Source organism: Malus sylvestris, chromosome 6, assembly GCF_916048215.2.
Source record: "Malus sylvestris chromosome 6, drMalSylv7.2, whole genome shotgun sequence".
Taxonomy (NCBI): domain Eukaryota; kingdom Viridiplantae; phylum Streptophyta; class Magnoliopsida; order Rosales; family Rosaceae; genus Malus; species Malus sylvestris.
In genome coordinates this window covers 23,906,135-23,930,031 of record NC_062265.1, presented here as the reverse complement: position 1 = coordinate 23,930,031, position 23,897 = coordinate 23,906,135, and the positions used below count along the sequence as shown (strand labels likewise).

Here is a 23,897-nt window from a genome sequence, read left to right as displayed (position 1 = left end):
CCTTCTTTCGACATAGGTATCCCTGATAAGGAGCGAGCTAATCATCAAAACATTGATCAACATGAGACTTCTCTCAACCCAACTACTTCGACCCGAAGCAGGAGAAGTGGAGGAAGACACCTCCTTGCAGAAGGGTTGGAAGGATCGAAAGTCGTTTATCGTGACTGCCGAGACTTCCTAAAGCAACGTCGAGAGAATCCCCTCCACATATGCTCGAAGATCAATGACCCAAGGGTTTCTGAAAGACTCGGTCCCCTCCCACGACCCAGGCCAACTGCCAATCTAGGGAAGGAACGACATGTCCTAGAGGAACATGAAGGTACAGGAGACTATGAGGTATTCCGACAGACTCGCCCTAAAAGTCAGTACGGCGAGTCTAAGGAAAAATCACAAGCCCTTGCTCAAACTTTCCTACTTCAAAGAGGCGATGGAGACTTACGAAAGAAAATCTCAGTGGTACATGACTCCACTCAAGACCCCTTTATCCTACAGCTCATTGAGGAAGTAAACAAGTTGAAGGCCGAACGTCAGGCCGAGATACCTGACTGGAACCAACCCAGGCTTGGCCCTCTCACAAGGAGGATCCTTGACACCCCCTTCAAGTGAAGACAAAACAAAAGCTTGGTTTACAACTCTATACTGGAAGGGAGGACCCAACTGAACACCTTAACCTCTTTGAGTCCACCACAGCATATCGGATGCACACCGACGAATAGCGATGTCTTCTCTTCCCCTTCACCCTCTCTGGCGGAGCTCTAAACTGGTATTGTCGTCTTCCACCTAAGACAGTAGACTCATTTGAGGAACTAAGGAAACTGTTTGTCTCTCAACACATCTTCCAGACCGATCGCTTGCATTCTGCAGATTACTGGTACACTATTCACCAGAAACCGGATGAGTCACTACGAGAGTATGCTGGTCGTTTCAGCTATGAGTATTCTCGCTGCGCTGAGGCAGATGACAAGACCGCTCTCAAGGCCTTCACGGCAGGGCTACGTGATTGTTTCTTCAAGTACATGATCAATGCCAACACTTGGAAGACTTACTCTGAGGTGATGGCACAGGCTTACAACCATGCCTCCGCCGAGGTAAGGACATATCAAGGGAAACCCCCCACAACCACCCCTTATCAGCAAGTAGGGAATGGAAGCCAGATCCAACCAAATGAGAAGACCTCGACTTTCTAAACGGTAGCGGTGCCTCCCCTTGCCTTACTTAATACTTTGCTAAGTCAACAGAGATATCAATCTCAGGGCAAAAAGAAAGATTTTCATCCTCACCAGTCTCATTTTAGTAAAAATAGTAAGGGACACTACCGTGATAACAAAGGGTATCGCCATGATAATCCCCGACCCCAGGCAGTCAACACAGTGGGTCAAGCACGTGTCAGGACAGCCCCTACCCTGAGGTATGAGGCATACACACCTTTGAACACCACATGCGTGGCCATTTACCCCAGCATAGCACATTTGATATCGAAGTCAAAGCCGAGGCACCCGGATTACAAGCCCACGAAGAACACGGGCATGTTTTGCTGCTACCACGAGCATAACGGCCATGACGGCGAGAAGTGTATCACCCTTCGTGATCATATTGAAGCTTTGGCACGTGAAGGAAAAATTGATCAATTCCTTCTTCACCCTCCAAGGGGTAACCGTAACCAATGCCAGGTAAATGTGATATATTCCATAAGTGGTGGTACACCCATATCTAAATCTTCCAACAGGGCCATGAAAAATAGTGAACGAGCTTTAAGGTCTGGCCACCAAGTGTTTCACGTGGAAGATATCAGGGGAGGTAAGTATCAAAAGCCTAACTGGGATCCAATATGTTTCTACCCTTAGAAAGAAAGAGGTATCATCTACTCTTATAACGACCCACTGATCGTGGAAGCTCACATAGCCAACTTTGAAGTACGATGAATCCTGGTAGACACAGGGGCTTCGGTCAATATCATGTTTGCTGAAGCTTTCAGGGCACTTAATGTAGCTGAACACTTGCTCGACCGCTCGATTTCCCCTCTGATAAGCTTCTCCGGTGATATCGTGCAACCTTTGGGGAGTATACACTTACCTTTCACTATTGGTACAGGCCCTTACACAGCTACCATTACCACTAACTTCCTAGTGGTTGATTGCCTAACGGCATACAATGTCATCTTCGGACGCACAAGCATCAATGATCTCAAGGCCATGGTATCCACACATATGTTGTTGATGAAATTTCCAACCCCCTATGGCAATGGTTACATCAGAGGAGATCAACTTAGTGCACGATCATGTTATAACACTTCGGTCAAGCAACAGCACCTGCATGTGCCCAAGGAAACCCTTTCTATACATGACTAAGTCATAAAGACCAGCCCAGACGAAGCCAACTTGGATCTTCACCGTGGCAACAGTCAACAAGACGATCCTCGAGATGACTCTTTCACCCAGCAAGCACAACCCGCTGAAGAGTTAGAGAAAGTCTCTATCTCAAAAGATTATCCGGATCGCATGGTGAAGATTGGTACCACCTTGTCACCACCCATTCGGTTGGCATTGATCTCTTTTTTGCAAGAGAACACTGAAGTATTCGCCTGGTCATACGAGGACATGCCAGGCATCTCTCCCGATATAATCTTTCATCGCTTAAGTATTGACCCCAAAACTAAGCCAGTGAGACAGAAGCGAAGATCTTATGACGATGAACAGTACGAGGTAATGAAGGCAGAAGTTGAAAAACTCAAAGGCATAGGCTTCGTCTGCGAAGTTAATTATCCAACGTGGGTAGCAAATGTTGTCCTTGTTAAGAAAAATCCAACCAAGGAAAGTCTCCTGCTCCAAAAGGTCTTGTGGTGAATATGTGTCAATTACACCGACCTAAACAAAGGATGCCCGAAGGATAGCTTTCCTCTTCCTCTCATAGACAGACTTATAGACTCTATGGCAGGGTGTGAACTTCTGAGCTTCATGGATGCTTACTCAGGATACAACTAAATCCTCATGAACCCTCTAGACCAATAACACACAGCCTTCACTACTAACAGATGACTATATTGCTACAAAGTCATGCCCTTCTGCCTAAAGAATGCAGGAACGACTTATCAGAGACTGGTCAATTCAATGTTCGCTGAACAAATTGGGAAGAGCATGGAAGTTTACGTTGATGATATGCTAGTCAAGAGCAAACATGCTAACCAACACATCACCAACCTATCTGAAATTTTCACCATTCTGAAGAGGTATCGAATGAGGTTGAACCCCAACAAATGTGCCTTCGGTGTAGGTTCTGGCAAATTATTAGGCTTCATGATAAGCCAACGAGGCATTGAGGCTAATCCCGAAAAGATCAAAACAATCTTCGACATGAAGGAATCGGTAACTTCAAAAGACATCTAGAGCCTTACTGGCAAGGTGACAGCCTTAACTAGGTTCATCTCTAAGGCCACAGACAGATGTGCTCCTTTCTTCAAAGCACTTAAGGGAAGTAAGAAGTACATTACATGGACTGATGAATGTGCTGAGGCATTCAAGAACCTCAAAGACTACATAAGTAAAGCCCATTTGCTCTCCAAACCTGAGATTGGTGACACTCTCATTATCTATCTGTCGGTATCGGCTTCAGCAGTAAGTTCCGTTCTCAAGTGAAGGAGTCCCGAGTGAAGGAACATTTAGTCCCGAGTGAATGAACACTTAGTCCAAACTGGGATGGACCGTTTGAAGTTGTTGGCATCAGTCGTCCTGGCTCCTACAAGCTTAGAAGCTCCGATGGCAAAACCTTGGCCATCCATGGAACGTTGATCACTTGAAATACTATTACAAGTAAATTCACATTGTACAAGTGTTAAGCTTCAGCCGTTCGGCATCCTATGTAACGAAGACTATTTGGCATGAATTCAATAAAGAGGCGATTTAGACAACTCGGTCTTAATCCTCTTACATTCCTAGCAATGAAACACTCGGGTTAAAAGCTTCGACATGAATGCTTCCAACAGGAAATCAAGTCTAAGTATATGTCAACAAGACTATACAAATAAACAAACAGTACTAGACAGAACTAGTACATCCAAGTTATGGCTTATATCTAAACAAAGGATTTACTCAAACATAGCCAGGCATTCATCAATGATAGTGCAAATACTTGGTAATTAACAAAAAACTAGTACATCCAGAGTACATTACACATGCCACACAAATAACAAACTAGTACATCCAAAGTACATGGTACAAGCCACATAAACAACAAACTAGTACATCCAGAGTACATGGCACATGCCACACAAACAACAAACTAGTACATCCAGAGTACATGGCACATGCCACACAAACAACAAACTAGTACATCCAGAGTACATGGCACATGCCACACAAACAACAAACTCGTACATTCAGAGTACATGCAGAAAGAGAGGGCACTACGAGTCATCCTCATCTGAGGCCAAACCCCTGACAATATCACTCTGTGTTTCAACCCCATCGTCATCACCACATTCCTCAGCATCTCCAGGACCATCCTCACTCTCCTGAGACTGCTCACTGATACTAGCCTCATTATCAGAGTCATCATCACTATTAGGATCAACTACGAGGACGAAGGCTTCACCCTTTTGTCAGTACTCATCCATCTCATCACGGTACTTTCGGATAATGCTTCCATTGTCGTAACACTCAATGAAGGCCATCAATTTCCTTTTCTCAAAATTAGCCGCTCGGATGCAGTGAGGTCTAAAAGCATCGTGAAGGGCCTGGGAACCTAAGAACTCCTGCACAGCAGCATCCCTCTCAGTTGGGATACTCATCTTTAGCCTAGAAACCTCAACCAAGGCACTATCCAACTCCCCTTTAACCTTGGAAACCTCAAGGATGGTTGTCTCCAACTGTTCCTTAGTCGCTTCCAATTGTTTCTTGAGCCTCACGTTCTCACCATTCCGCCTCTTCAAACTCTCAAAGTTTTCATCCTTAAGGCGAATGGCATCAGCCAAAGCTTTGCTCATTTTTCTAGCGTCATTCACAAGCTGTTTGTTCTCTTTAAACTTTGCCTTGTACCGCTCGACTTCTCGTAATCTGTCATTGTACTCGGTCATGACCTACATGACAAGATAATCATCACTACCAGGAAAAAAAGGGGAGAAAGCAAAGAAATGACAAAGTAACACTTACATAAGAAGATAGCCTCATCATCTGGTCATGATCTGATTCGTTATCATCTAGCGGCTCGCCAAGCTCATCAACAGTGGATCGACGTCCTACCAGGCAATTATTGACATACCTAAAACTACTTGGCTGCATGGCAACCTTCAAGTCCTTCCAATGAATGCTGCCAACCTCTTCCTTGTATTTTCTCTTACGGCTATAACTAGGGCCACCTTCTTGGTCAGTAGACTCATGGTTGGAGGAAATATGGGATTGATGATAGGAAGAGGAGGCAATAGTCGTCTCTCATCCCTTGCAACTATGGTAGCAGCACACCCGATGACCTCAGCTTCAGCCTTCTTTGAGGCAGCAATCTTGAGAACCTCCTCTTGCGACTTAGGTTTAAGGGTTGGCCCCACCCGATGCTTACGAGCTCCCTTGTGAAACAAAATGTCGTATAGGGGAACTAACATGGGTGCTTTCCCTTTCTTGGCGTTAGTCTCCCCTTTCTTGCCCACTTTCTCCACTGAACAAGAAAAATCAAAGTAAGGAATGCAACTTTGTAAAAGAAAGAGGGGGCGAAATGAAAGACACAACTTACTTGCTCGTCTCTAATAAGGGTCGTAGCTTGCCCAAATGTCTATCCTCTTTGGGCACCCTCAACACCTTCTCTATGTCAGCTAGCTCCCGTCCAGACAGCTTGATGGTCCCTCGTGTCACTGCACGAAGAAAAAATGTTAGAAGCAAAAGAAAATCACAACAAATAGCAAATAATGCAAACAATGGATACATTACAACCTACAGTCTAGAAATGAGTAGGAACACGTCGCTCAGGCGTGACACCTTTAGCATACTCCCAATCATTATAAAGAAGGCACCAACGGTTTTTCCAAGTGCAGTACGCCTTTTTCTTACCAAAGACAATACGCTCTCTCTCACTCCGACATGCACACTAGGCATACCCAGTGCATGCTTTCACCAGGCGCATTTTATAGCAGTAGCGCCATTGATGAAAAGAAGGCTCACCTAACCCGCATTCCATCCAAATAATATAAAACCTGATCAAGGTATCCCAAAAACCAGGGTAGAGTTGCCCAGGCGCATATCCAAAGAAAGACAGCATCCGTTGCAACCACGGGTGCAAAGGCAGCTTCACCCCTAAAGTTAATAATATCTGGGTATAGAACATAACATGACCCTTGGGTGGTTTAGAGGACAATTCTTCATGATGCACCAAACGCATTCCTACACTACGGGGGATACTACATGACTGCCTTAGGGCCTTAAGCTGCTTTTCGCTATCTAACAAGTTTTGCACTAAATGGTCTGCTGTGAACTCAAAGCGAAATATGGGTATGGCGTCACAAACAACCCTCTCACCCACTGACATTAAGGAGGAAGAACCAATATTGGCTAAGGCTTGGCAATTGCGAGGATCACCCAATCTTGAATTTTTTGTACAAAACTCCAACAAAGGCCCTGAAGACTCCAACATTGCAAGCTCAAACCTAGAGTTAGAGTTAGGGGAGCCCCCATCACTAGGACTTCCAAACTCTGACATTTACAACAAACAGAAACAAACTCTATCACCACATGAAAGATCGAAACATAAGGAAGTTCCTAGGGCGTGGAGAAAAGCTCAATCAGTTCATTATGTTCTCAACCAAATACATGAACACTCAAACAATTCAACAAGAATGAAAGCATGTGATCTAGTGGAGAAGATTACCAACTTGAAGATGGTGCAAAGCAATGTCGGAACCCCTCTCAACTATAAGAGCACTCTATCTCCAAAAATCACTACAAAATGATCAAATGAAGACAATGAAAAGAGTGAAAACTTCTCATTCTTATAGGGTTCAACATGGCCAAAGAAATTCAAAATTCAAAATTCAAACCATGAGAAAACCCCACATGGAAAGTCTTCAAACTTCCACACAAGCTAGGGAGTTTTCAAATTTCAAACTTGCAGCACCCCCTCTCCCCCTCAAAAAAAAAAAAAAAAAAAAAAAGGTGAACACATTAGCTTCATCAATTTATGGTGCCAACAAGAGCATTATCAAATGAGTTCAACCACAATTCTCAAAAACTTCACACACTCTTGATCAAGACAGTGTAAAGCAAAACCAATTTATGGTGCCAACAAGAGCTTCATCAATGGAGGGCAACCACCATTTTTAAAAGCTTCACACACTCTTGATCAAGACAGTGTAAAGCAAAACCAATTTATGGTGCCAATAAGAGCTTCATCAATGGAGGGCAACCACAATTCTCAAAAGCTTCACACACTCTTGATCAAGACAGTGTGAAGCAAAACCAATTTATGGTGCCAACAAGAGCTTCATCAAATGAGTTCAACCACAACTCTCAAAAGCTTCACACACTCGTGATCAAGACAGTGTAAAGCAAAACCAAATTATAGTGCTAACAAAAGCTTCATCAATGAAGGGCAACTACAATTCTCAAAAGCTTCACACACTCTTGATCAAGACAGTGTGAAGCAAAACCAATTTATGGTGCCAACAAGAGCTTCATCAATGGAGGACAAGAACAACTCTCAAAAGCTTCACACACTCTTGATCAAGACAGTGTGAAGCAAAACCAATTTATGGTGCCAACAAGAGGTTCATCAAAGGAGTTCAACCACAACTCTCAAAAGCTTCACACTATCTTCAAGATATTGTGAAGCAAAATCAATTCATGGTGCCCAACAAAGCTTCAACCTTAAAGCTTCACCTACAAAGCTTCAACACAAAAGCTTCATCAATGGAGGACAACTACAAATTCTCAAAAGCTTCACACTATCTTGATCAAGACAGTGTGAAGCAAAATCAATTCATGGTACCCAACAAAAGCTTCAACTCCAAAGCTTCACCTACAAAGCTTCACCCACAAAAGCTTCATCAATGGAGGACAACAAATTCTTAAAAGCTTCACACTATCTTGATCAAGATAGTGTGAAGCAAAATCAATTCATGGTACCCAATAAAAGCTTCAACTCCAAAGCTTCACCTACAAAGCTTCAACACAAAAGCTTCACCTACAAAAGCTTCACACTATCTTGATCAAGATAGTGTGAAGCAAAATCAATTCATGGTGCCCAACAAAGTTTGACCTACAAAAGCTTCACCCACAAAAGCTTGACCCCTAAAAGTTTGACGCACAAAAGCTTCACCTACAAAAGCTTGACTCACAAAAGCTTCACTGACAAAAGCTTCACCCACAAAAGCTTCACCTACAAAAGCTTCACACTATCTTAATCAAGATAGTGTGAAGCAAAATCAATTCATGGTGCCCAACAAAGCTTCAACCTCAAAGCTTAAACACCAAAGCTTCACCTACAAAGCTTTAAAAAAAAAAAAATATATATATATATATATATATATTTAATTTATTTTTTTTCGGAAAGTTGAAAATTTAAAAATTTGGAAATTCAAAAATAAAATATAAAAAAATTCGAAAAAAAAATAAAAAAAATTGCCTAGGCCTTCTCTTCTTTAGGCCTAACAACTTTCATAACAAATATATATGAAGAAAGAGTTTTGGGCTACCACTTAGAAAGGAAATGCCTCATTTGTCAACTCCCTCGACCGGAGACTTGGAGGACTCCTACCATATGCTACTGCACCTTGATACTCGGAAGTCTCACGACCACTCAGTGACTTTGATTTTTCAAGTCTCCAAACGAGAAGTTTTCCTCACTCGGGAAATTAAGGGAGCACTACCTCAACCTACATGTTTCACTCACAAAGCTTCAACATACAAGCTTCAACAAAATGAAAAATTCAAAGAACTTAGTGAAGAAGGCCTTGGTGTATTTAACACAATATGTTGAAATGAAGCAAAGCTTGTTTATTGATATCTCCGATAAGTTACAAATATGTACATATACATGAATCAAAATAAACAAACAAGAGGGAGCCTTCATAAAGGTTGCTCAGGAGAGGTCTCAGCAGTCGGCAGAGCCCCAAAAAGAGGAGGCACCAGATGGTGATTATTTGGAACCTCAGTACTAGGCAGAACCCCAGAAGGAGGAGGCACCGAAGGTTGATCATTTAAAGCTTCATTACGCGGTACAGCCCCAGAAGACGAAGGCAATAAATGCCTTTGGAACAAACCCATAAACCTCTAATGATCAAGTAAAATTTGACCATCAGATTCCTGCAGCTGGTCGAGCTTCCTATTCATGTTTGTAGCATAGTCATGTGTAAGCATGTGCAACTGTTTATTCTCATGCTTGAGCCTTCTGATCTCCTGTTTGAGACTTATCACTTCAGCCGCCAATGATTTAACTTGGCGGGTTCGAGCAAATAGGCGTTGGGCTATATTAGACACAGAACCTGCACACTGAACACTGAGAGCCAGATAATCCTTAATAGCCAACTCATCAGACCGTTTGGAAAATAGTATGTTATCTTTGAGAGTGAGAAGATTCCTGGCCACCACCGTAGCGGTCATATCATTCTTCATCACAGAGTCCCCAACGGTAAGAGGACCAGTAGGAGATAAGAAGGATGGGCGCCATATGTTGTCTTGAGAAGGCATTGCTGCCTCTTCACCAAAGTTCAAGTCAAAACGACGGTCGGATGGGCCAGACATTCTTAGAAATGATGAAGGAGAAATGAGGTGCAATAAATCTCTGAAGTAAGGGGAAAATTCCTACAAGCAATAACTCTCTGAATGTACTTCTTGCACACAATTGGTGCCCTTATAAAAGAAAGGGCAACATGGCCGTTGGTTCAAAAATCGAAGAGGCACCACTCTCCAGATTTCGAAGAAACACCACTTTCCACACGCAACATCAGCTCATCGGGTACCACTTATAACTTTGCCAAAGATCTCTGACAAAGTTTATACACATAAATTTTGAAGATCCAGCTACCTTACTATTACCCACAAGGGTAAAGGAATAGCACAACTGCTTGATAACTAGAAAGTCCCAATGTGTGTCAACCTCGGTGCTCCGTGGCAAGGCAGACTGGCAAAAATGCCTAACCTTTACTCACATTCGAGAAAACACTCCCAACAGGATTGCTTTCTTAAAAATCAAAGAGGCACCGTTCTTTGAATCTCGAAAGCCAGACTCCCAACAGGATTACTTTCTCAAAAATCAAAGAGACACTGCTATCTGAATCTCAAAAGTCAGACTCCCAACATGATTGCTTTCTCAAAAATCGAAGAGGCACCGTTATCTGAATCTCGAGAGCCAGATCCCCGACAGGATTGCTTGTTCGAAAACCGAAGAGGCACCGCTCTCCAAACTTCGAGAGCCAGATTTCCTTGGATAAAGCTTGTCTGCAATCTTCACACGCAACATCAGCTTTCCAGATACCACAGCCACTTTTTCAAAGCGCTATGACAAAGTTAAAACATGTGAGGCTTGTAGCTCCCACTACATTGCTATGACCAAGAAGGGTAAATGAATAGCATTATTACTTGCTCAAAAATCAAAGAGGCACCGCCTTCTAAATCTTGAAAGCCAGACTCCCAACAGGATTACTTTCTCAAAAATCGAAGAGGCACTGCTCTCCGAATCTCAAGAGCCAGACTCCCAACAGGATTGCTTTCTCAAAAATCGAAGAGGCACCGTTCTTCGAATCTCAAGAGCCAAATCCCCGACAGGATTGCTTGTTCGAAAACCAAAGAGGCATCGCTATCTGAACTTCGAGAGCCAGATTTCCTTAGATAAAGCTTGTCTGCAATCTTCACACGCAACATCAACTTTCCAGATACCACATACCACTTTTTCAAAGTGCTCTGACAAAGTTAAAACACGTGAAGCTTGCAGCTCCCACTACATTACTACGACCAAGAAGGGTAAAGGAATAGCATTACTACTTGTTGTTAGGGAGACTCCTATATATGTCGACATCTATCCTCCACGGACAGGCAGACCTACAAAAATGCTTAACCCTTCCTCATATCTGAGAGGGCACTCCCAACGAAGCCTCTCGAAATACTCAGCTTTCTTCCCCCTCCCCAAATAATACATATGCAAACTAGCCACACCAGAGCAAGAGTATCTCATATTATCATGGTCAAAAGCAAGAGTATCCCATATCATGCTTTTTCTCTCTCTTTTTCTTTGCCCTTGTTCTTACCTGCAAGACAAGGAGAAAGAGAACAATCAGTCAGCACTTTGAATCAAGCTTCCAGTTAGGAACTGACTGCTTGGAACCCCTTGCCTGACTACTTACCTGGCATTGCTTTCGAGTACTCATCTTCAACATCTTATGCTTCCAGAAAAGATACCACATCTGCTTGAGGAACAGATAGGGCAAGTGAGAATGATACAAGGAAGCATGTGGAGACAAGCGCAACAGAACACGTGCCGATTCATCCACTCCTTCGTCAACAGCAAAAGTATCCCATATCATCAAGGTCGAACGCACTTTTGATTTGATGGACTTGTTTTGACCCTCAAATTCTTGAGTCGGCCTTATACTCATCTTCAGCCAGTTTAAGAATAAGCATATGGAAAGTTACTTCTTCAAAAGCAAAAGTATCTCATATCATCTCTTCTCCATTTGCTTCTCATTATCCTTGTTGCTGTTTACGACACAAAGAGAATGAGAACAATCAACCGGAAGCCGAAGTCGAACCTTCGATCCAGGTTGCTTGCTTGGAAGTCTGATTGCTTACCTTGTCTGTTACCTCTTTCGGCAAATCTCCTAGCTCGGCGACTTGGGGAACTCCTACTATAGGGTTTTGTATCGCACTTGACCAAGCCCGAAACTACAAGTAAGCTTCAAGTGAAATTGATACATTACCTTGTGCATCTTCATCGGTTAAAGGTACCACCCATGGATGGAGGAAAAGTACTTCCAAAGAAGATGGCACATTTACGTATGAGACAGATAAGGCAAGTGAAAATGATACCACACTTCGGTACTTAGAAGTTTCGTGATTACTCAATGGCTTGGATCTTGCAAGTCCCCAACCGAGGAGCTTCCCTCACTCGGGAACTTAGGGGAGCACTGTTTGTACCATACTTGACCAATCCCGAAACTACTGAGCACCAATCAACGTTATACCGTCAAGGACCCAGAAGAGTTTCCCTCCAACCAGGAGGCCAATCACAACGCGACACGTGTCGACATCAGAAGCCAATCATAGCGCGACACGTGTCAACATCAGAAGCCATCACAACACGACACGTGTCAATGTCAGAATGAAACTAGAAACTCTCTTCTATATATAACGATCATTCTCTCACAATATTTCCTAATGTCATTTGTACTACATCATTCACTAGTACTCACTAAAGGAGAGCTTGAACCTATGTACTTGTGTAACCCTTCACAATTAATGAGAACTCATCTACTCCGTGGACGTAGCCAATCTGGGTAAACCACATACATCTTGTGTTTGCTTCCCTGTCCCTATCCATTTACTTACTTATCCACACTAGTGACCGGAGTAATCTAACGAAGGTCACAAACTTAACACTTTCTGTTGTACCAAAGTCCCTACTGATTTTGTGCATCAACAAAAAGCATTGTTGGATCACAAGCACACCTGACTACACCAACGCCTTCTGTGCCTCGAGTAGATCAACTGCTCACTCAGTTTCTTCTACTACTGCTTCCACTTCCTTAGTCGACGCAGGTAACTTTGGTTTTGCCTTGAACACCACATTTGGTGCTCCAAATAAACCTTGGATCATTGATTCAGGGGCTTCTGACCATATGACCAATAACTCTTCATGGTTTGCTTCTCACACTACTCCACCTTTAAATACTGTTAAGGTTGCTAATGGTATTTCCACTCCAGTGCTTGGAGCAGGCCCCATCTCATTAACACCATGCCTATCTCTCTCATCTGTTTTACATGTTCCTAATCTTTCTCACAATTTGCTTTCCATTGGTAAACTTACAAATCAACTAAACTGTCTTGCCATCTTTTCTCCTACCCATTGTTGGTTTCAGGATATTCGAACGAAAGCGTTGATTGGTCATGGTAGAGAGAGGGGAGGTTTATATTACTTGGACATACCACCAGATTGTAAGAAGACAAGTTACAATTATCAAGTAGAGGCTAAACAATTTGAAGCTTCTGAAAAAATTGGTTATGGCACAAAAGATTGGGACATCCTTCCTTTCAGCACCTGCAATATCTATTCCCTTCTTTATTTTCTAAAGTCAAGGTTTCTGATTTCCATTGTGAAACTTGCATCTTTTCTAAAAATCATCGTGTCTCATTTCCTTTAAGTTCCAATAAAAGTGATGTTCCTTTCTCTCTTATTCATTCTGATGTTTGGAGACCATTTCATATTCCTACTTATATTGGTGCTAAATACTTTGTCTCTTTCATTGATGACTGCACTCGAGTTTCTTGGGTATACTTACTAAAAAGTAAGAGTGAGGTTATGTCTATTTTTCCAATCTTTCATCAAATGATTCAAACCCAATTTAATGCTAAAATTCAAGTTGTTCGATCTAACAATGGGAAAGAGTATTTGAATTATGGACTTGGAACATTTTTTTCAAAAAGGTATCATTCAACAAACATCTTGTCCACATACTCCTCAACATAACGGTATAGCAAAACGTAAAAATCGTCACCTCTTAGATGTGACTCGATCTTTATGTTTTTCTATGCATTTTCCTATACGTTTTTTGGGTGATGTCATTCACACAGCTGTTTTTCTTATCAATAGCATGCCATCACGTGCTCTCCAATTTCAAACACCTATCCAAACCCTTTCCCAATATCATTATGTTCCTTCACCCCTTCATATTCCTCCAAAAGTGTTTGGTTGTGTCTGCTATGTCCACATCCACATGCAAAATCGTGATAAGTTGGATCCTAGAGCCATCAAATGTATGTTTATTGGCTATTCTGCTACTTATAAAGGGTATCGATGCTACTATCCTCCCAATGGGAAATTTTTAGTCTCTGTGGATGTTACATTTTGGGAACAAGAGGCTTATTTTTCAGAGGGAGATTTGGCCATTTCTCTTCAGGGGGAGATAGGGAGTAAGGAGGAAGAGCAGTTGCCACTTGACATTGGTGGTATGCATTTTTAAGATGAATACTTGTCTGATGCTAGTGATGGTGCAAATTTTCCTAATGATGAGGCAAAGAGTGGAAAAATATTGAAGGTGTATGAGAGGACAAGAAAAAAGGGAGATAAAGGAAAAGAAAAAGAAAAGGTGGATGATGAGATAGACCACCCACAGACAGATCCCCTCATTGACCAACTCTCTAAGCAATCAGCTGCTACTCGCACGAATTATCCTGAGGTAACTACTTATTCTCCCTCTCTTCAACCTACTATATTTGATGAGTCCAATCATGAGATTTCATTAAGTGCTGATCCAAATGATTCAAATGAACCACAACATAAGTCTCAGGGTTCTCGTTATCCTATTCGAGAAAATCAAGGATACCCCCTATTCGTTATGGTCATTCTTCTACAAAGGGTATTCAATATCCTATATCTAATTTTGTTTCATCTCATCGTTTGTCAGACTCTTATATAGCTTTTGCAAACCAATTGTCATCAGTCTCAATTCCTAATAAGTTACAGGATGCTCTTAAAAATCCTAAATGGAAAAAAGCTATGATTGAAGCTCTTCGAAAAAACTCCACTTGGGAACTGGTTAAACTTCCTGAAGGCAAGAAACATGTTGGGTGTAGATGGGTGTTCACAGTAAAGCATAAAGGTGGTGGTTCGGTGGAGAGGTACAAAGGTAGATTGGTAGCCAAAGGTTATACTCAAACCTATGACATTGATTATCAAGAGACATTTGCTCTGGTTGCGAAGATCAACACTATCAAGGTTCTTATGTTATTGGCAGCAAATATAGGGTGGCCTTTACGACAGTTTGATTTGAAAAATGCAATTTTACATGAAGACTTGGATGAAGAGGTATACATGGATCTTCCTCCTAGATTCACTACCACTTGCAATATTGGCAAAGTATGCAGGTCTAGAAAGTCCTTGTATGGATTGAATCAATCACCAAGGGCATGGTTTGGCAGGTTCGCTCAATCAATGAGAAATTATGGATTCAAGCAAACTCAAGTTGACCATATTTATTTCTTAAGCATGATAGACGTAAACTTACAGCCTTAATTGTTTATGTGGATGATATGGTGGTTTCAGGTAATGATGTTGAGGAAATTCAAAAACTTCGAAAGTATCTAGCCAAGGAATTTGAAATGAATGACTTGGGTATTCTGAAATATTTCTTGGGTATTGAAGTTGCAAGATCAAAGCATGGCATTTTTCTTTATCAAAAGAAATATGTTATAGACTTATTAACTGAGATTGAGATGTTAGCTTGTAAACCTACAGACACACCAATTTAGCAAAACCATAGTTTGGGAGACTATCCTGATCAAGTTCCGGCTAACAAGGAAAGATACCAAAGATTAGTTGTGAGGTTGATTTATTTGTCTTATACACGACCTGACATAGCCTATGATGTAAGTGTGGTGAGTCAATTTATGCATAGGCCAAGTAAAACCGACATGGATGTTGTACAACGCATTCTCAGGTATTTGAAATTTGCTCCTGGAAAAGGCTTGATATTTTCCAATCATGGACATCAAGAAGTTGAAGGATACACTGATGCAGATTGGGCTGGGTCAATAATTGATCGCAGATCGACTTCTGGATACTTTACATTTGTTGGAGGAAATCTAGTTACTTGGTGCAGTAAGAAGCAACATGCAGTGGCTAGATCCAATGCTGAAGCTGAATTTAGAGGTATGGCACATGGCGTGCAAGAATTGTTATTGCTCAAGATTTTGTTGAGAGAATTGGGTTTCAATTATACAAAGCCATCAAATTTTTATTGTGATAACAAAGCTGCTATTAGCATTGCTCATAATCCAATTCACATGATCGTACTGAACATGTTGAAGTGGATAGGCACTCTATTAAGGAAAGGTTGGTTGATGGTACCATAAACTTGCCTTATGTGAATAGTGATGACCAGCTAGCAGATATTTTAACGAAGGCACTGTCAAGTAGGATTTTTCATCTTTCACCTAGCAAGTTGGGCATTCGAGATATTTATGCACCAACTTGAGGGGGAGTGTTAACTGAAGTAGCCATTGTTGACTAAAGAATTAGGAAATCAGACATGAAATCCATTGTAATTAATAGAGTAGTTGTAAGCAGTAAATTTAGATATAGACAGTAGTTTCATAGCAGTTTTTTATGACTTCTTGTACTGGTTTCATACATGATCATCATTGCTTGTATTCCTATATAAATCCTCCGACTAGGAGATGAATATATCAAGAAATTAACTCTATTTTGGCAAACCCACACCAATAATCTATGCAATTCTTAAAGAATTATTAGTTAATTGTCACATTAGCATCTGCACATATGCAATGTCGTCATCGTTTCCATTAGCAAACACTTGTTTCAACATAAGCCATACAAAATAATGACCTTCATCGTTCATTCAGTAATTGTTATTTATAAGATTTGAATTCAGTCTTCGAAGCATGCACAGAAGCAGTAAGTTCTGCTAGTAAAATCTTTTGGGAAACTTCATATGTGACATCATAATTTATACATGAGTTGTAATATGCCACCTCTGAAAAAACCATACAAGATTTGTTACTCAAATTTTACTAATTAAAAACGTGTTTCCGACACTAACTCCGTCTAGTTTCCTCCCATGATCAATAGGAATAAAGAGTGAGGGTGGAACATGCTTCCTTGCTGACAATGTGTGACCTACCCTATTCTAAAGCGCATTGTACAACTACAAAAACAGCCCCAGCAAGCTCTTACGTCGAAAGCTATTGAATCATCAGAGCAACGGCATAGTTCGCATTCGCATTGCAGAAGAACAGTTTTTCGTTCACGTATAGTGTTTCGGATGGGCTATGTTTGCATGAAGCAGAGACTTGAATGTGAAAACTTAGCAGTTCATGCTTCTCAAACCTGCTGTAATTAAGCTTCTTCATTTGGTTTTAATTTACTTGTTAATTTACCGTGTACATTTACATTCTTCGGTTCTAGCGGTTAAGGTAAATTAGGTTAAAAATTTGTATAACAAGTTTCATCTCTTCTATTAGTTAATTAAATCTACAATGGTTACAAATTTATGTTATAAGATTTTCATTTGGTAATTCGGTATCAATTTACGCATCGTTTCCTGGAAGAGTTTCAGCTAGGATTGTTCAGGAACAGCAAAACACAAAGTCTGTTTGAAGATGGTGTGAGCTTCGAAAATTTAGTTGCATTACCAAAAGCGAAAAATATACAACGCACTTTTAGTTGCATCAGTCGAAAATTTAGTAATGCCACTTGTATACTGAAATGTACAATTTAATTTTGTAAGCAGTTGATGCAGAAAGTATAGTTCCAAAAATTTCGAGAAGCTTCTCCGTTTGATCTTTGTTTTATAGAGAGTATGACCATTGCTGCAGCTTCTCTGTCGAATCAATAGGAGCTCGATACTACCATATCCTCTAAGTTCATCGGATAGCACATTTTCGCATGCAGGCCATTCCACACATTATCAGCTAGGATGGCATTGACTGCATCCGTTGGATGGAACTGATCCCACCAGACATGATTAGAAGCATCATTGCACGCCATATCTGGCGATAAACACATGACAAAACCCTTGTGCTCCCCCAACCCACAGCAGGCATCAGTAGTTTCATTGAAACCTGAACAAGATCATAAAATTCACACATCATTAGCATGCAGGCACCTCTAACAAATTTTTTGGTACCTGACAGGAATTTACAAGTTTAGAAAAACCTCTCACCGTAACGTGCAAAGTTCTTTATAATATCAATGGAACCTTCAAACACATCGCAGAAGATGATGTTGGAAGCGGGAAGCTCTTCACGTAGCTCCTCGATCATATACCTCATCACAAAATTGAACTCCATTACCATGTTGTTTATCTCCTCAATACATTGACCATCCTTCACTCTGTACTGAAATAAATAGTGAGGCGCACAGCCTATCGGTGCCAGCCCCATCACTACCACCTTCTTCACATTTATGTTGTACAAGTTCTGCACCATCAAAAGACCAAAATCTCTAAGTAATCGGTTAAATTCCAGATTGGGAAAATAATTCAGTATGATTAGGACTTTAGGAGATCATCACCTTAATTTCCTGCCTCAATGTGGATGCTAAAAACTGATTGAAACCCCAGGGCAGATACAGATTTTGCACGTTGGACACGTTACGCAAATAGTAATGTATGTAGTCGTTGATTCCAATCGAAATGTAAAGCACCGAATTTGAGACGAGATCAATTGCAGCTTGCTCTCCCAAACTTAATATAAAATGCTGATAGGTGTCTGTGAACTGCTGAACTTGCTGAGTGAAAGAAACATGTTGACCCTGTAAACAAATTACATTAGTACTATAATTAAGAAGCCGTAAATGCCAAATTAAACATATTAATTGAAGAGACTTATAAAACTGCTGAAACAATGATTCCGGCATACCAATTCTGAGCCACTGGTGAATATAATTCCGGCACCAGCAGACGCAAAATTCAATCCGTGAATCATCTCTTCCACTCTTCCGTTCTGCCCAAGATAACTTGGTACGAAAGGAAGCCCGAGACGGAGCGCTGATACAAAATTCCACAGATAAAAACACTTAAAAGAGAAAATCTTGATACAAAATTTCATCAGAAACATTTGTTCCATGGATTCTCAACACTCAAATTTCATTTTTAACTTAAACATTTCACCCAAAAAAAAAAAGTTTTGACTTCATCAGAAACATTTTTTCAAGAAAACACACTCAGAAATCAATCAAGTCCTTCAAGAAATGAAAATTGGTGACAAAATCCTTGAATTTTAGATTTCTTCCATTTGGGGTTCCAAGAAAATTAAAAAATCATCGCAGCCTCTGCATTTCTTAGAAAAATAAATACAAATTTACAGATGAATCAAGAATTAGATAAAACCCAGATGAAAAAACTAGAATTTAAGCAAGAAAATGGTTAAAAGAAGCAACATTTACCAAGATAATCGACAGGGATTCTACCATTGCAGAACCTCCCAGTGGGTTGGTGGGTATCGAAGTCTCGACCGTAGGGGAGGCGGTCGGCGCGGGCAAAGGTTCCGAGGAAATTGTTGGTGCCACAGTCGACGGAGGAGTCTCCGATGATGAAGAGCGCCGGGACGAGGGGAGTCGTCTGGAATGACTCGGTTGAAGCTGTTGGGGCCGGAGGGAATGAAGAAGAAGAAGGTGAGAGAATCGGGCTGATGGAATTGATGAGTTCTTGGGAATACGGAGGAGAATACGGTTGCGAAACGGCGGTGGAGATGAAAATGCAGAGCAAAGAAACAAGAAGCTTGATCGCCATGGTTGTGTCGTTTGGAAGGAGAGAGAGGAAGAAGAGGGGGTTTTGGCGGGTAAAAGGGGGCAGTTACGGAATGCAAGTTGCAATCTTGCCATTGGGTTGAATACCACGGGCTTATGATTTCATCTCTGACCCAAATGTTTTTGTGGGCTGGGCTTTGCAATCGTGGGATTTTTCTTTGTGAGATGTCGTATATTCAAATATCGTGAATAACTTGTTTGTTACCAACATTCATTTCTTTTGCTTTTTATCATGAATATACATCATTGTATAAAAAAATTAAGAGTCAATCTCTTAACTTGAATTTGCTCTAATCAAGGGTGAAGACTGAAGCAATTCAAGTGAGGCCTGGAGAGTCACGCCTCTGCTTGATTTTTTTGTTCCTTTTGAAAGAATTTACATGAAAAATATTGGCATCTTCTAGCGCATCTAGGAAATAGTCTTTTTTATCCTCATCACTTGAGTTACAAGTCATCATGATAGTACTTCTCATTTACTTACTATAAGAATAAGGATGTGTACGAGTCCTGCTACCTTTCAATGTTTAAATTAATGATGTCCACTTAAAGTCGAGAACTAAGTGGGATTCTCACTTCTTCAAATCTCCTCTCCTCTTTTCTTATTTTTCTCTTTTTCTTTTTCTTCCTATAAACAAGTCAATACAAGATGTTGACGCGGCTTAATCATGATCGTGCAAATAAGAGAGGATTGGAGGAGAAGAAATTTTAGAGAAAAGAGAATCCTACTACGAACTTAACAAAGGTGCCCTTATATTTTTTTGGGTGATGCTATTTAGAGTCAAAACTGACGGGTGACACACTCTTAATCTCAAATAAAATGTGGACACATGGTACAACCCACCTGTTATAGAGTGTGTTAACAAATGGGAGAAGGGCAATTTGGATATTATGGAAGTTTCACCCTTTTTGCTTGAGAGTACAAGACTCACTCTAGTGGCATATTTTTCTCACCCATAATATAATCCCACCAACAATGAAGTCTCTACAAATAAATGACACTCCAAAAGCTCTGCCGTTGGGTGAAAAATTATCCCATTGAGTTGTGAGTTCGTTCTAGTGAACTATATAAACATGCATAGCTTTGTTTTATGGGGAACCTTATTATTATGCACTCCAATAACTACCAACAATATTAAATCATCATCAGTTGCTAGCTTCTTACCCTTTAAATTGGAAAGTGCATCCACACTTTTTTCATTCCAGAATTCCTTTTATCCTTATCTTTATGTCTTTTTTGGTGATACGGCTTACATATTGTCTATTCCTTTCACAACCCAATTATGATTATTATATATATAGGGCTCATGTTACTTTTTCGCGTCCAACCTATTATAATATTATTGTTATATATATTAAAGTCTTTATCAGCCATTTTATAAATGAGAAAACTTGTAATTAAAAATTTCTTTAAAAAGTGGATGGGGAGATAAACAACCCATTAACAATTAATACACAACCTATTTATAGTTCAAGCGATTAAGATCGTTTATCATACTTTCAAGTTCTATGTTTCAATTCTCGAGTCTTTCGATATCAGTTGGGTGAGGAGATTGATCATGGTGCTACAATAGTAGTGGGCATTTTGAGCATGCTTCAAAAATCAATTTATGTAATGCTTCTTGATGTGAGGGTTTAGATATGAAGTGTAGGGTTGTCTGGCACATGAAGGGCCATGATACAATGCAATCAGACGACTCATAAAGCATGATCTTCCTACACTCACTTTTAATTATATTTTTTTCCTGATCATAAAATAATGCAACCACTCCAATTAGCTTTGCCCCAAATAAATTTAAAGAGGAAAGTTAAAGGTCCACACATCAAGCATTAAGTTGCATGACAGACTATAATGTTGTTCTATAATTAAAGGTAAAATTATTTGCACAACAAAGTGAACAAATCGCTTATACATCTTTTCATGAAAATTGTGAACTTATTGATAGAATTACACTTAAAAAATTATTATTGACACTTTAAAGCAGTCGTGCTTTATCTATTGAAACGCAATTTTATCTTTATATTTTTAGGATTTATGAATTAATACGACTTCTAAAGTGTCAATAGCTATTCTCCAATATAGTGTATGTTTATTAATATACTTAGAGTTACAGTGCACTGAGAGTCTGGGACGAGTGGTTTTAAAGTTCTATGAAACTTAAGTTAAATTTTTAGAAATGCATTATAAAAATCAAAGATGGACCTGAAGTGAATTTGTAGTGTTTTCGTAGTTTTTTTTTATTTTTTTTTATTTTTTATTTTTTGGAAATTTGATCCATTTCTGCAGTACTTATCTCAATGCAAACGTAGAATATACTATATAAAGTGATTAATTTGCACCCACCAAAGCACATCTTAATGATACCAAACTTAGCTTAAAGGCATCCCAATATTATTTTAGAAATTGGATCCCATCCCATGTTCAATGTATCTACCAATTCTTTCGAGGAATCCTACCTTCTTTAGCCTTTACAAGCATACAAATGCCAGATGAAATGAATAAGCAATGCTTAAGCTAAATAAGCTTAAGTTATCATATTTTCCAAAAAAAAAAAAAAAAACTTAAGTTATCATTACTTTGGTAACAATTTGTATTTTATATATTATATTTTGGATTCCAACTCAGCATATGGCTTCAAATATTTGTAAAGTATGAGAACCAAAAAACATCAAGATACGATTTGATAAAAAACCAAAAGAGTGCTGATTAAATAGGGGACCCTATTCGAGTTCACCGGCGATCAAGTTGGTTATTGGACCCTAATCCTTATTAACATAAATTTATAGAATAATTAAGGAAGGGGGTTTGAACCTCAAACCATGTGAAATTTTGTACGTTACTTTGATTAAAATTTGTTATTAAAAATCGTATTAATCTTTCTGCTAAGCTAGCTAGAGACAAATTGGTACACTTTAGCTTTATGGTGATGATAATTACACGTCTGTGGACAGTGCACATGTGGACTAATTATTTAGAAACCGACCACATAATTACAAATTATACTAAAGGAACTGTACTTTTTAATATATAGAGTAAATTACATTAGACTACCTCAGTTTTGAGTCATATAGTAAATTCATACATCGTCTTCAACTTATGATTTATTGTAATGTCATACTTCCGTCAAATTTTCTGTCAATTTAATCATTAAACGATGACATGGTAGATGCGAGGCACACTCCCTCACACAAAATTTTCAAAAATAAAAAGGCAAATTACATTTTACCACCTTAATTATGGGTCACATAACAAACGTATACCTCATTTTTTACACATTGCAATGTCATGTATCAACTTACGAATCCGTTGCAATGTCAAACATTGTTTCCTTGTCGGTCAATTTGTCTATTAACTGCTGATGTGGTAGACACGGAACCCACTTCCTCACCTTATGGAACTCCATGTTGCTCATATGTCCACTGTGAAGTGTGGCCAATGGCATTCGTTAAGTGTATCCAAAATCTCCCAACAGGATCCTCTCCAGATCCTTTTGGTGAGGATCCTGGGGATTCCTGAATCATGTTTATTCATCGTACATCGTGCAGTTAGTTTTTGTCAGATACTGTTTGTGTTTAATTTTTAAATAAAAATAATTAAAATAATTTATGACCGTATGATGTATGATGAACAGACAAGATTGACGGATCACCGGAATCCTCACAAAGAGGATCCGGATTCCAAAATATCCTCCATGTCCACCCATTTCTCTTGTCTTTTTCCAGTTTCCGCCACGTGGCTCCCTCTCTCGCTTCCGTCCTCGGCTATTTCCTCTTTCCCTTGGAGGCAGATTGTCTGCCCTCCTATTTGGATGCCTTTCTCATCCCCTCTTATTTGTGCGGTCACGGTTAAACCACGTCAACATTGTATAATAATTTTTTTACAGAGATAATAAGACAAAAAGCAATAAAAATATAAAATGTTGACGTGGCTTAACCGTGACCGCACAAATAGGAGGGCATGGGAAGGGCACCTAAACAGGAGGGTAGACAATCTACCTCATTTTCCCTTGTTCTCTCCCTCAGAAAATCTGAACCTAAAAAACCGTAAAGATTTTCAGAGCAAACAAAAAAAAAAAGAACTTGAAACTTGAAGCTTTTTTATTACCTTATGAGTTATGCAAAAATGGTGAAGGTTTTTGAAGTGGGATTGAAAGAGGATGAGACTGACTCGGATTCAGGATTGTCGATCGACGACCACTTTAAAAAAATTAGAGAAATCGAAGCTTGCCAACATGTTCAATTTAGAGCGGAGAGAGAACAATTCATCAGAGTCAGAAAGTCCGCTTGTAGATCAGCAGATGAAGCAAGAGATGCAGGGGTTGAGAAAGCATTAACTGAAGAGAAAGTCGAAAGAAAAGTGGGGGGCAAAATAATTCCCAAACAGAGGAGCATCCAACGGTAAAGAAAGAGAGGTCGGAGACGAGACAAATGTGAATCTAAATCTGAAT

The 23,897-nt window shown here is 40.0% G+C and overlaps 1 protein-coding gene and 1 pseudogene across 2 annotated transcripts; both read right to left on the bottom strand.

Annotated features, from left to right (window-relative positions):
* Positions 1 to 4,202: 4,202 nt before the first annotated feature.
* On the bottom strand, positions 4,203 to 5,590 carry LOC126627335 (uncharacterized; annotated as a pseudogene).
* Positions 5,591 to 17,311: 11,721 nt separating this feature from the next.
* Positions 17,312 to 19,622, bottom strand: LOC126626866 (GDSL esterase/lipase At5g08460). 2 transcript variants are annotated; one of them, XM_050296265.1, is made up of 5 exons: positions 19,114 to 19,622; positions 18,564 to 18,691; positions 18,217 to 18,456; positions 17,867 to 18,122; positions 17,312 to 17,765 (listed from the first exon to the last, which is right to left on the bottom strand). In XM_050296265.1, exons 1-5 carry the CDS (start codon positions 19,433 to 19,435, stop codon positions 17,533 to 17,535), a joined length of 1,179 nt encoding a protein of 392 aa, XP_050152222.1. In that variant the 5' UTR covers positions 19,436 to 19,622; the 3' UTR covers positions 17,312 to 17,532. The 2 variants fall into 2 exon arrangements, with proteins under 2 accessions (XP_050152222.1, XP_050152221.1); XM_050296264.1 differs by having other exon boundaries at positions 19,090 to 19,619.
* Between the last annotated feature and the right edge of the window lie 4,275 nt (positions 19,623 to 23,897).